We start from the raw sequence: 13,185 nt of genomic DNA on the forward strand, positions 1-13,185 counted from the left end.
CCTAAGGAGTTCTATAATTTTGAATAAGGCTCCTATAGGGTTCAAAGTACTAGAAAATACAATAAAGAGATCAACAATCTCAGATGTGCAGATGATACCACTCTAATGGCAGAAAGTGAAGCGGAACTAAAGAGCCTCTTGATGAAAGTGAGAGAGGAGATTGAAAAATCTGGCTTAAAACTCAACATTCAAAACACTAAGATCATGGCATCCAGTCCCATCACTCCATGGCAAATAGATGGGGGAAAAGTGGAAACAATGCCAGATTTTATTTTCTTGGGCTCCAAAATCACTGTGGACAGTGACTGCAGCCATGAAATTAAAACACTTGCTCCTTGGAAGGAAAGCTATGACAAACCTAGACAGGATATTAAAAAGCAGAGACACATCACTTTGCTGACAAAGGTCCATATAATCAAAGCTATGGTTTTTCCTGTAGTCATTATACAGATGTAAGAGTTGGACCATAAAGAAAGCTGAGTGCCGAAGAATTGTTGCGTTTGAACTGCGGTGCTGGAGAAGACTCTTGAGAGTCCTTTAGATGGCAAGGAGATCATACCAGTCAATCCTAAACGAAATCAACCCTGAATATTCTTTGGAAGGACTGATGCTGAAGCAGAAGCTCCAATACTTTGGCCACCTGATAGAGCAGACTCATTGGAAAAGACCTGATGCTGGGAAAGATTGAAGGCAGGAGAAGAAGGGGGCAAGAGAGGATGAGGATAGCATCACCGCCTCAATGGCATGAGTTTGAGCAAACTCTGGAAGATAGTGAAATTCGGGGAAACCTGGCATGCTGCAGTCCAGGGGGTCGCAAAGAGTTGGACACGACTTAGCAACTGAACAGCAGCGAAAACTTCCTAATCACTAAGCACTAGAAGACTTCTAATGTATAAACATTCAAAAATTCTGGATAATTACATAGAAGATCACTAGGATAAAAAATAGATCAGGGAAGACATATGCATTAAATGTCAGGAGGCTCTATTGCATAGCAATCAGTAGACTACTTTCTGGAGTCAGATGTCCTGATTCACAGCTCTAGCACTTATCAGCCACATGATCTCAGGCAAGATAGGTAACATCTACAAGCCAAGTTTAACTTTCTGAAAAATAGTAATGTTTCCTTGTGAATATGAGGATTAAATGAAGTGGGTTTTGTTACAAAGTGTGTAGTATATAGTAAGCACTGAATTAGAGGTACAATTATTATAAATCATTGAAGTTCATTCAAACTTGTAAGAGACTCAAGATTCCAAAAAGAAAAGAAGCAAATGTGTAAGTGCTGTTTTAGTTTAGAATCTGCATCTTTCCCTCACACACATAAAAAATATCTATGTCAAATGCTCCCTTCTGCATAAAGTTATTCTTGTATTCCCACTTACCCAACTAGAAATGACTTTCTCCCTTGATCTCAACAACATTTTTAAACAGAGATTACTTCCTTGCTTTAGCATTTCTCATAATGAAGCCATGTATGGCTTTTATGTTTTTGTCTAATCTCCGCAACTAAATTATAAGCTCTGCGAGGGTAACTACTACTAATAGTCATATCTTTAATCCCAGGAAAATCCTAATACAAATAGACATTGAAAAAGTTTGTATTTAATTGAATTGGAGATATATTTAAATTATTTTTACTCCTATTTTCTGTAGTATTTGCATTTTGTATCATAGTGAATTCTTGAATAGAACATGTGCTATGTGTATTGTATGTCTGTGTTGAAATCATGCTGAGAAAAGCTATGTGAATTTTAGAATGGCCATCTCATCTCTAGATACTATATTCGTTCTGGAAACAGTTTAATATGAACACGAATTTTAAAATTCAATTTGAATCCAACTATATGTTATTATGACTGATGATCTGTTGGGTGTTGAGTCTTAAAATGATTTTAGATAAATTAACTTACACAGGTTAGTGAAACAAAAGTATTTTTGTTATATGTAACATCTACATTTAGGTAAATTCAGGTGTGTATATTATTACTTTATTTTCATAAATGAATTTTACTGTGCTGACCTTTGTCACTGGTGTAAAATCAGTTTCACATATATGTGAAGATGCAGAGCAAGCAAATTATGGCATTCAAGGCAAATCTTTGCCAGCTATCACTGTAAGATTATCTGTTCTATATAGAATGTACTGTAATAATTGACACCCATATTACTATTTTTTTAGAACTGTTAAAGGATGGAGTTTTCCTTCTATATTTCTTTCTTTTTTCCATTTTACTAAGTTTAAAATGCATAGATACAAAAATGATTATATTTTGATTAAAATTATTATGCGCTAATATTTTTAGTGAAAAGAAAAAGAAAAGGGTCCATTTGGTTTCAATCCCAGCTATTGTTTGAACTGTCATGTCGCATGAACAATGACATTTTATCTGAGGATATAAAGACAGCATTGAATCTGATGGATTGAATATTCTGAACATCATACCTGAAATGTCTGCATTTCACTATATGTGAAATAAAACTTGGAATTCATTCACACTTACATCCTGACTTGCTCTTCTCAAACACTGGTATATAATATTGATTTAAATTCTGTCATAATATTTCCCTCTTCATTTTATATATTACATGTTTAAAATGTTGGAGGAAGTTTTAAAAATGGATAAGCTGACTGGTGGGTTGGTGGTTGAGTCCTTAGGGATATGTTAGTCAGGGAAAGGGTAAAAAAATTGACATTTGACCAAAACTGGATATGGCGCAGCAATCATTAACTATTTATTGAGATAACATTATAGGATATTTGCTCCTTGCTTCATTCACATTCTCTTTTGTAAAGAGCTGTCAAATTAAAGTTAATTTTTCCATGAGATTTCAAGACAGGTGTTTTAAAAGACTTTTCTTAAGATCACAATTTAGTTGATAATTGTGAGCATGACCAACTTTAAGCTGTGTGAAAAAAAATAAAGTGATGATAAAAAGGAATCAGTATTTGTTTTCAAAGTGTGCCTTGCTATCTTAATAAACATTTGAAATATTCCAAACCAAATAAAATGCCTTGATAGAAAAATCAGTAAAAACAAAACAAAACACCAAGACAAACAAACAAACAAAACAAAAAACCCCTTAGATTTCAGTAGCTTTCCATTTGATATCTAGTCTCCAGTTGAATGGGGCTTCCCAGATGGCTCAGTGGTAAAGAATCCACCTGCCAGCATAGGAGATATAAGAGATAGGGGTTTGATCCTTGGGTTGGACAGATTCTTGCCTGGAGAATCCTATGGACAGAGGAGGCTGGTGGGCTTTAGCCCCTGGGGCCACAGAATCAGATATGACCGAGCAACTGAGCACACACACAGGCACTACAAGTTGAATGGATTAGGTTGACTTGAATGATAACAGCAGAGGAAGGGTATCCTAGCTTTCCTGATCTGGTCATTCATTCTTTCAATCATTTATTCAAAACACTATCTTTGAATGCTGAAATGGAATACAAAGAAAAATGTAAAATTTTTCTCTTAAACTTCATAGTCCCAAGTGATGCATGAAAATAGAGGACCAAGGAGAAGCAGACACTTATGATAAAATATAGTAAGAGAGCCTTGTGACTGGTGCTAGGGAAAGCAGACAGAAGCCCCCAACTCTGCAGGAGGTGGGAAAAAGATATTTTCACAGAAAACATGTCATTTAACAGTGAGAGACTTTATTTTCTTGCACTCCAAAATCACTGCAGATGGTGACTGCAGCCATGAAATTAAAAGACGCTTGCTCCTTGGAAGAAAAGCTATGACCAATCTAGATAAGCATATTAAAAAGCAGAGGCATTACTTTGCCAGCACACGTCCGTCTAGTCAAAGCTATGGTTTTTCCAGTAGTCATGTATGGATGTGAGAGTTGAACCATAAAGAAAGCTGAGCACCGAAGAACTGATGCTTTTGAACTGTGGTGTTGGAGAAGACTCTTGAGAGTCCCTTGGACTGCAAGGAGATCCAACCAATCAATCCAAAAGGAAATCAGTCCTGAATATTCATTGGAAAGACTGATGCTGAAGCTGAAACTCCAATACTTTTGCCACCTGATGAAAAGAACTGACTCATTTGAAAACATCCTGATGCTGGGAAAGATTGAAGGCTGGAGGAGGGGATGACAGAGGATGAGATGGTTGGATGGCATCACCGACGTGATGGACATGAGTTTGAGTAGGCTCCGGGAGTTGATGATGGACAGGAAAGCCTGGCATGCTGCAGTCTGTGGGGTCTCAAAGAGTCGGTCACAACTGAGCGACTGAACTGAATTTAAAAGTAGTAAGAATTTTCCAGGAGAATCCATGGGACAGGCACTGAAGGCCGAGAGAACAACGTTTGCACCAGTATGCACTGGTACCTTTGAAAACTGGAAAACTGTCTTCACCCTTGAATTGCTTAGGACCCACTTGTTCCTTTCAGTGGATGCTGTAAGTAAAGGACAACAGAGGAAACCAGATCCCGGGTTATGCACTTATTTACATTTGTTGAACATTACCATACTGGATGCTAAACTAAATTTTGTTAGGCCCCTCCTTTACCCAGTGGGTACCATCTAATTAAGAGGACAAGCAAGGCAGGGGTAAAAACAGCATCAAATCAATCAGCAGCTGTCTTTAAAGGGCCCGTAGCTATCCATATAGAGATTTATAGATTAACTGCAGCTCTTTGAATTGCACTGGAAAGAAAATTGGCAGCAGCTGCAAACTACACAGTGCAGATTTATTTTGCTTTAGGCAGCTGAACTCAGAGGTAGGTGGGCTGCCCGTTCTGGTCTCTCCAATATTTAATCATGTCCAAGGGTAGCCCCAGCTAGGACACCCATTTTTAATCCAGCTGTTTTCTAGGCTGCCATCAGTATGCATAAATTTATTAAAATCTCTGAAATATTCTGGTTCTAAATAATAAAAGTGAAATTTTATATAACTGGGGGAAATTCAGCCAGGAATTTGTACAATAAGGTATCTATTACTGTAATTCTAAAACCTTAGTGGCTGAAATCTCTCTGTCCTCTGAAAAAGTTATTGGGAGTAATCTTTATAAAGTTATTATAGAGCTGTAGTTAAAGGTATCCAACTTTGTGCTTGTTTAACACAGGACATAGAATCGTGAAATATTAACCTTTTTTTAAAAAAATAAACAGCTTCTGATTTTAGTAGTTAAATGTTAGTCTAATCTCAACTGCATATGTCAAAGGCAAATTGTTTTCAAAGTTAGATTTATTACTCTTTATGTTGTCTAGAGTAGTGTGTATGTTGTTTGAAATACCAAGAGTTCTAAAGTGAAAAAGCAATATTTCTTTTTGTTTTGATTATTCATATCATGGTGAATTAATGTCTTAATTAATGTAATTATATTAAAATATATATTTAATTTTAGACCTGAATAATATTTATGCAAAAGCCTGGGTGATCAGTATGAGTATGAGGCTGTAGGGATTTCAGATCACTGAACTAACTTGTATGCATTTCCTTTTCTGTATTTCATTTCCTACTCGTCTTGATTCCAGTGTTAGATCTGTTTTCTTTCTCATATTTACTGTAGTTTTCCTCACATTTACATTTTTGCTGAACACTGAGCTAGAATTCTGAAGTTGTCTGATATGACTGTGAATTTGGGCAGGCCCCTGAAGCACTCTGAGCCACCATTGACTCATCTTTAATCTGGTGATAATGACGTTGGTTCTGCCTCTCTCATAGCAGAGCTGGGAGTATCAAGTGATTTGGTGCTTTTGAAAGTGTCAGGTTATACACAGTTAAAGAAGGTATCATGTTGACTGTATATCTCAAAAAGTTTGTGTTTGCACATATTATAAAGGCAAGTTTGTCTTATTTAAGAAAAGTGTGACCTCCTTTGCAGAAAGAGGCAACTTACAAAGAAATGCCAATATTGCCCCAACAGTTTGCAAGTGTATCTTTATGCTTGCAAGTGTGGATGTGGGTGTTAACTGCATCTAATTCCCAAGGCTTCAATTCCATTATCCTGCAGGTCAGGATTCGTGGAGCAATACAGTCACACCTCCTTTCCTATCATCCTTCCCTTGCGACAGGAAAAAGTTAGGTGGCCGATTTATATCATGAGATAATTCCCCAAATATTAACCACTGAGACTAAACAGCTGGCTGTGGGATCTTCTTCTGAGAATTAATCCCCATCCTTCCCTCTCTGCTCCTCTCCTCCTTCCTACTATTCATTTGTCTTCGTCCAAATCTTTTTGTGTTCAAAGTTTGTGGATATATGCACTATGTATGTACCTCAAAGTACAAACTCTTCTTTAATAGATAATTTGTGCATGTTTTTGTTGGAAAGAAATACCATACAATAACAAAGATAAAGATGCAACTTAAAACACAGTGTCTTTGAAAATCTATCTTTGAGTAACAAAACTGTTTCCTCATTTCAGAACATGATGAGTGTGTCACAAATGAGCACAACTGTGATGAAAACGCTTTGTGCTTCAATACTGTTGGAGGACACAACTGCGTCTGCAAGCCAGGCTATACTGGGAATGGAACTACATGCAAAGGTAAAAGATTTAAGTGCTAATACCTCTTCCATTAGGGATGATGCAATCCATCTCTCCTTCGCTCCACCCTTTTTCATCACTGGGGTATTTCCCACAGCCATTGAGAACTTCAAAGTGTAGCTCATGTTCTTTCTCTTGGATTACATCAGTGTTTAAGTGGCCAACTGTTCATCAACTCTGATTTAATGTTCCATGACCTCAACCGCAGTGGTTTTTCCCCTTCCTCTCAAGCAGACCATAGCCATAACCATACCCTGGGCACTTTTGTACAGAGCTACTCCATCTTTCGGAGAAGGCAATGGCACCCCACTCCAGTATTCTTGCCTGGAAAATCCCATGGACGGAGGAGCCTGGTAGGCTACAGTCCATGGGGTCGCTAAGAGTCGGACACGACTGAGCGACTTCACTTTCACTTTTCCCTTTCATGCACTGGAGAAGGAAATGGCAACCCACTCCAGTATTCTTGCCTGGAGAATCCTAGGGATGGCGGAGCCTGGTGGGCTGCCATCTATGGGATCGCACAGAGTCGGACATGACTGAAGCGACTTAGCAGCAGCAGCACTCCATCTTTGAAATCTAGACTTAACTTTTTATTGTCTAACCACAAGTCCCTTTGCTTCTAGTTTTTCCCCTCTGTTCTTTTCACAATTTTTCATCTTTAACTTCTCTGACCTTTCCTTTTCATCCAGCCTTCCAGTCTCCTCACAGGTTCATATATTTCTTTTTGAGTCCAAACATTACAGCTGTATTTTTTCAGCAGTACTATCAACCCATTTATTTTACTACCATGATTCACTGTAAAATATTTATTTGGGATCAGTCTGACTGTTTTTCTTCTCTATTTTCTCTCTTGAGCTGTTAGGTACTAATTAACTGGGAATATTGGGTTTGTATGTATTATCATCTCTAATTTTACCTGGTTTGCCAATAACAATCAATAATTCTCAGATTTTCATTTCCATCAGTGGATATTCCAACTAGTCTACCACCATCCATTAATTCTCTCTTGCATCCATGTTCTCTTTTTCCTTCATCAGATGAGTTTACCTCTCTGAGAAAGTACATCCTAACTAACTATAGGAAGCATGTGCCAGAAAACTAGAGAAAAAGCTTTTGCCTCAGGCCTGGAAAATGCTGGTGTGGTTTATCCATGACAGACCTGGCCAGGCTGAGGGAGTAGCCCTGAGCCTTATAGAAACAAAGTATAAATTGAAGTGGAAACAGAAATTTCTGAGGGTACACAGTCTTACCTACCTGATTTTTCTCACTTTTTTTCTGGAAGCCAGACCATCTCAAAACATCACCCTTGCAATGGCTTGAAGCTTGGCTCCTTTTTCTACTCACAGAAAAACTCCCCTCACTCACAAACCCACTCGAACACAACAGGCCATGAAGTTCCTTTGTCCTGGATCCTGACCTATCCTTGGCGGGGGAATGCAAGACTCTTCCTAAAGAACCTTTTGGCAAATTCTCATTATTGGCTAATTCATCCCTTTAGGATGGATTTATAGCTTTTTGAAAGATGGGGCATTTTTCTAGTATTTTGGCATTTTGGACAGTGTGTTGAATGATCAGAGCCTCACAGGATTCAATCATTTCTAGTTTCTGAGTCTCATTCTCTAGATGGTGGTATGCTCTTTAGGTAACTGTCTAGGATAGTTGTCATTTTTTATAGTTTTAATTTCAAGATATTTAGATTGTTATAATGAGATGTAATACTAATTCTAATGCACTTCCTGCTGTGTAAGGTTACTGGTTTTTGTTAAAAGAAAGTTCAGTATTTTCTTTTATAGGTGAAACACTTAACATCGGAAAGAGTACTATTCTACAAATTGTGTTGAAGTTTATTACCTATGTGGAAAGTATGCTATGAATATGAAATTATAATAAGATGTATAGTTTGATGTCAACATCTCCAAGACAATAAAGAAAAGCTAGTTTGAAGTATCTTGAACTACTTCCTTATAAAGTGCTAAAATCATGTATCTGAATTATTTTAGCATTTTGCCAAGATGGTTGTAGAAATGGAGGAGCTTGTATTGCCGCCAACGTGTGTGCCTGCCCACAAGGCTTCACCGGGCCCAGCTGTGAAACAGGTAAGGATATCATACCGTCTTCTAGAAAATGAACTTTTACACCAATGTGTGAAGTAATCCATGAGGAAAATAGTGTTTCAAGTAGGCTCTCAAAAGCATAGTTCTATTAACACGGAAGCTTAGTACACAGGAGGTGGAAAGTTTCAGTGAGAGGTACTCGGTGTTTGCCCAAAGTCTAAAGAGGTTTTGCAGCTATTATAACTAGAAGCATATTGAACTTTCTCAGAAAAAAAATTTGTGGGATTGCCTAGGATTTTATGACTTCATAATTCATTTTACGTATTTGGAGCCCCGTGTTCCTGGATATTATATGATAATATTAAAACATGGAGCTCAAGCTTCTGGTCAGCTCAGTTCCTGGAATATACTACTTCCTGCATCCACATTTGAGATGTTTCAATAAATATTTACCTGGTCCACTTAATGTTTTTTCATTTTTGTATATTTACAAAATATTTAAAGTTCTCTACTCCTTAATTATTCATCATCCAAGTACATTCTGAACTTACTCTTTCTGATAGAGACTAATACTAGAAGCTTTTAAAAATATTTAAATATATATATCTATACTCAGTATATAGCTTATGACTCAAAATAAGATAGTTTTGTCCATTTAAATACACCTTAAGAATTTTAAAAGTACATTGATTATTAGGTCCTAAGTAAAATCACGTCAGTAGTAGTTTTGGTTGCTTTGGGTTGTGTGCCTGCTGTCACTTTAGTCATGTTTGACTCTTCTCAACCCTCTGGTCTGTCCATGGGATTCTCCAGGCAAGAATACTAGAGTGGGTTGCCATGTCCTCCACCAGGGGATTTTCCCAACCCAGGGACCAAACCCACATCTCTTATGTCTCCTGCATTGGCAGGTAGATTCTTTACCACTAGGGCCACCTGGGAAGCCCTACTTTGGGTTAAATGGGTTCTAATAGCAGGTCCTCACAAAGTCTGATTATTCTCCCTAAGAGAAAGCTGCTGCCATCAGTGATTGGTGGTCACTGCCTCCTACTGCTTTTCATAAATCTCTGTGCAGTAGACACAGTGAATGTCCCATCTCCATCCCCCTTGCAGTCATCTGGTTTAATAAACACATTAATCAAAATGTAAGACAGAAAATGCTCTGGTCCACTGGGAAGTGAAAATTTTGCTGAATAAGTACTGCCACTATACACAGAAGGATGCTCACAAAAGGACTGCATCATTACATCCTTTGTCACTGCAAATACCTTTAAGTGGTGCTTTTGAAACTTCAGTGACTAATGGGTTACAAACATCTCTAACAGAAAAAGCCTAGTGACTATCCTTGATAAATAGGGCTCTTTCTTGAGATCATTTCCTAAATCAGGAGTTCTAAAACTCATCTTGCATGGGAACCATTCATAGAGCTTATTAACTACAGATTTCTGATAATTAACTATCTTGGATTTACTAGATCAAAATCAAATACTTCCAGTGCAATGGTTCTACAATGCTTCTATCCCATGATCTCTACTAGTAAACCCCCCTCCTCACATGTATCAAGGTACATTGTAATTCTCCTGTACATTAACTCCTGTGGTGACTGTGTCCCTTGAATACTACAGTATTTTATGCTGTTTCTGGTGCAGAGTCTGGTTAGTGAAATAGTGGCTTCAGGGCATTTCAATGGTGTGGATTTTTTAAATAAAGACTATCCCAGAAAATCTGGGATGAATAATGACTATGCTAAATCCTGCATATCATTCCTCCCCTAAAAAAATTTATTTGGAGAGATTGTGAAAGTGTGAAATGACATAAGATTAATATGAGCAATGTAAAATTTAAAACTGGAGTTAAAAATAACCCAACAGAATATTTAGCTTTCTCTATATAGTTATCCTTGAACTTTCAGTCTATAAGAGGAGAGTCTCACACTTGCTCTAAGTAACTATCTATAAAAGCCAAGGGCTTTGAGAAAGATGTAGGTCTGAAATCTAGTTCTACTGTTTCCTTGTTATGTGGTCTCAGGCAGAGTAATTAACTTCAATGTCTTTTACTCTCTACACATCACCTTCCTCTTCACAGATATCCTCAAAGATGGGCATTATCTTGGAGCTAACGTTCGTTTACAAGCAAAAATATTAGGTTGATAGTGATCAAATTTTTCTGATGTCACAGAGTTAGCAGCTGAATACTAAGAGCTTTTTACCCCATACTCTACTTTAAAAAAAAAAAAATCTATATCAGTGCTTTTCAAAGTTTTCAAAGTTTCTTCTGAATACACTAATGATGAGGGAGAGACAACACCTTCATCTAGGGAGGTCCTGAAATGGCTCACCATGAGGGTAAATAAAATTTCTTCAAAACATCTTGTTTTAGCCTATAAATCCATTCATTTCTAGTCCATATATAAAATATTTAACTTACTCACCATTGAGTAAAGTTGGTGCTCAGGACAGTGGGCCATAGTTTATCTCTCCTTTTTAGCATCTCTTAGCCCAGGACCATATTTCACTATTTGAGTAGCAAGGCATTCCTGCCTCCTATCTGAGAAAGTGTAATAGCAATACTTGCCACAAGGTGTCTGTCCCAATAATTTCTCTAGGTTAGATCCTAATTCCTCACCTTCCGACACCACCACTTTGTTGATACAGTTATAAATAGAAAGTGTGCCTTTAAAAAAAAATACCTTCAGATGAGAAGTGACATGCAGTCCAACCTCCACAACCCAAATCTGATCATATCACCCCTGACAGAAGAAAAGTCAGTGCCTCCCACTGCCCTTGAGATAAAGGTCATCTGTCTTAATGCAACATTTGAGATTTGACCCCCGCTAATCTACCCAGCTTTCACCTTCTGGTCCCTCTGTCTCCTCACCTCATTTTCACTCCAGGAATGGAGTTTCATGGAGGTAAAGGGCATAACTTGTTCACTTACGCATCTTTGAGGCATTGTGTTAGGCCTACACCTTATTAGGTGCAACGGAGATTTTTGTTGAATAAATAAACAAAGGTATAAATGAGGAAGAAAAGATGATGTGGTTGCTTCCATATTTGCTGGATATTTTAAAATATTAGTTTAAATTGGCCTTCAGTGTCATCTGATCTTGTGCTTTCACCTACCGGATGAGGTAATTTCTGCACAGCGTTGTGAAGTAACTTATATGTGGTGTTTAATTGTAGTTACAGGCCTGCACTGTAGAACTCAAGGCTTCTGATTCTTATGCCAGAGTTTCCTTTCTCCTTCTTCCCTTCCTTACTCCCCACTTCCCTTCCTTCATTCCTTTCTTCCTTCCTACCTCCCTTCCTTCTTTCCTTTCTGCTTATGCCATGTTATACGCTCAGGAATTCATCCTGCTGTCATTACTCATCAAGTCTGTGTTTTTGTTAGGCCCGCCCCTTCAGCTACCAGCCTTTAACAGTGACTTCTATGGCAGTTTTTCTCTCTCAAGGTAGGGGAGCATCAGCATTGCCGAGATGACTAATGTATAGGAATGGCCTAAATGTCTGCTGTAGTTGGATGCCGCCTGATAGCTTAGAAAGGAGATTAATGCCTGGTTCCAGTCGCTATCTGCTGAGCCCTCACAACGGAATCTTCAAGAAGGAAGTAATAGGATTTCTTGATTTCTTGAAAGATAATCTTAATGTACATGAGTTTTACCAACCCTTATTACTTTAGTGGAAAAGTCTCCTCTGAACCCCCTCCTCCCTAATTTATTTAGTTTACTTCTGCATCATGTGTACCTTGGTGAAATGACTGAACCCATTTACCAACTTCACAAAAGGGCTTTGTGTATGTTTTTACTGAGTAAAATTAATTTTCATGGCCTTCTGTTTTAGCCGCTTGTAAGATTACTTACTTGTAAAGCATAACTTCATTTTTAATTAAACATCCTAATATTCCATCATGTGTTTAACTTGGGTTTAGCAGGATGATTATTTCTTGGATAACTCAATAAAATGTATTTGAAATCTATGTGCTGAAGTTTAACAGCTCTATGACTGCCATGCTGTATTTATTGCTCAATTGCTAAATCTCAGCAAACTTGTGTCTGATGATCTAATTAATATGTGAAGCTGTCATTATACTAAATCTTTCAGTCGTGATTTGCAGCATGACTCTAAAGCAGTTGACAGTCCCCTATAGGTAACTGCTGACATATCAAATTAAAATGCTTATGACTGGGAAAAAGTTGATATTAAATGGCAAAACTAAAAAAAAAAAAAAAATGTACTGCAGTATCAAAGAAAATGACATCAGACATTTTAGTGTTAAATGGCTGTGTGTGTGTGTGTGTGTGTGTTTGTGTGTGTGTGTGTGTGTAAAATAATGGGTTTCCTGACCACAGATCAAAACATGAGATGAATTTTTAATTATTTTCAGTGAGTAATTAAATGAATGTAAATTTAGTTGTATTCCCAAGTGTTTTTCTAGCTTTTAATACCTCTAATTTCAAAATGATAAAATGAAGCATGAGGCATATATGAATGTTGCTTTACATGCAAGGTAACTTTAAATTGATTGAGGTGGATTGATTTTTTTTAAAAGTTCATATTATTACTGTTATAGTGTAGGTAGTAAAAATCCTTCAATTCATTTACAGTAAAGTTATTTTTCTGGTAGTATGC

At 37.4% G+C, this 13,185-nt stretch overlaps 1 protein-coding gene across 12 annotated transcripts in view; it reads left to right on the top strand.

Annotated features, from left to right (window-relative positions):
- The window catches only part of NELL2 (neural EGFL like 2), a 457,071-nt gene that overhangs the window by 348,267 nt on the left and 95,619 nt on the right, over positions 1–13,185 (top strand). For all 12 annotated transcript variants that reach the window (XM_081593579.1, XM_081593571.1, XM_081593572.1 and 9 more), the window contains 2 exons: positions 6,384–6,506; positions 8,507–8,602. In XM_081593579.1, coding sequence (XP_081449705.1) covers positions 6,384–6,506; positions 8,507–8,602 — 219 coding nt within the window. The remainder of the gene's footprint in view (positions 1–6,383; positions 6,507–8,506; positions 8,603–13,185) is intronic.

The sequence above is a fragment of the Giraffa tippelskirchi genome, chromosome 4 (genome assembly GCF_054371585.1).
Source record: "Giraffa tippelskirchi isolate mGirTip1 chromosome 4, T2T-mGirTip1v1.2.pri, whole genome shotgun sequence".
Lineage (NCBI taxonomy): Eukaryota > Metazoa > Chordata > Mammalia > Artiodactyla > Giraffidae > Giraffa > Giraffa tippelskirchi.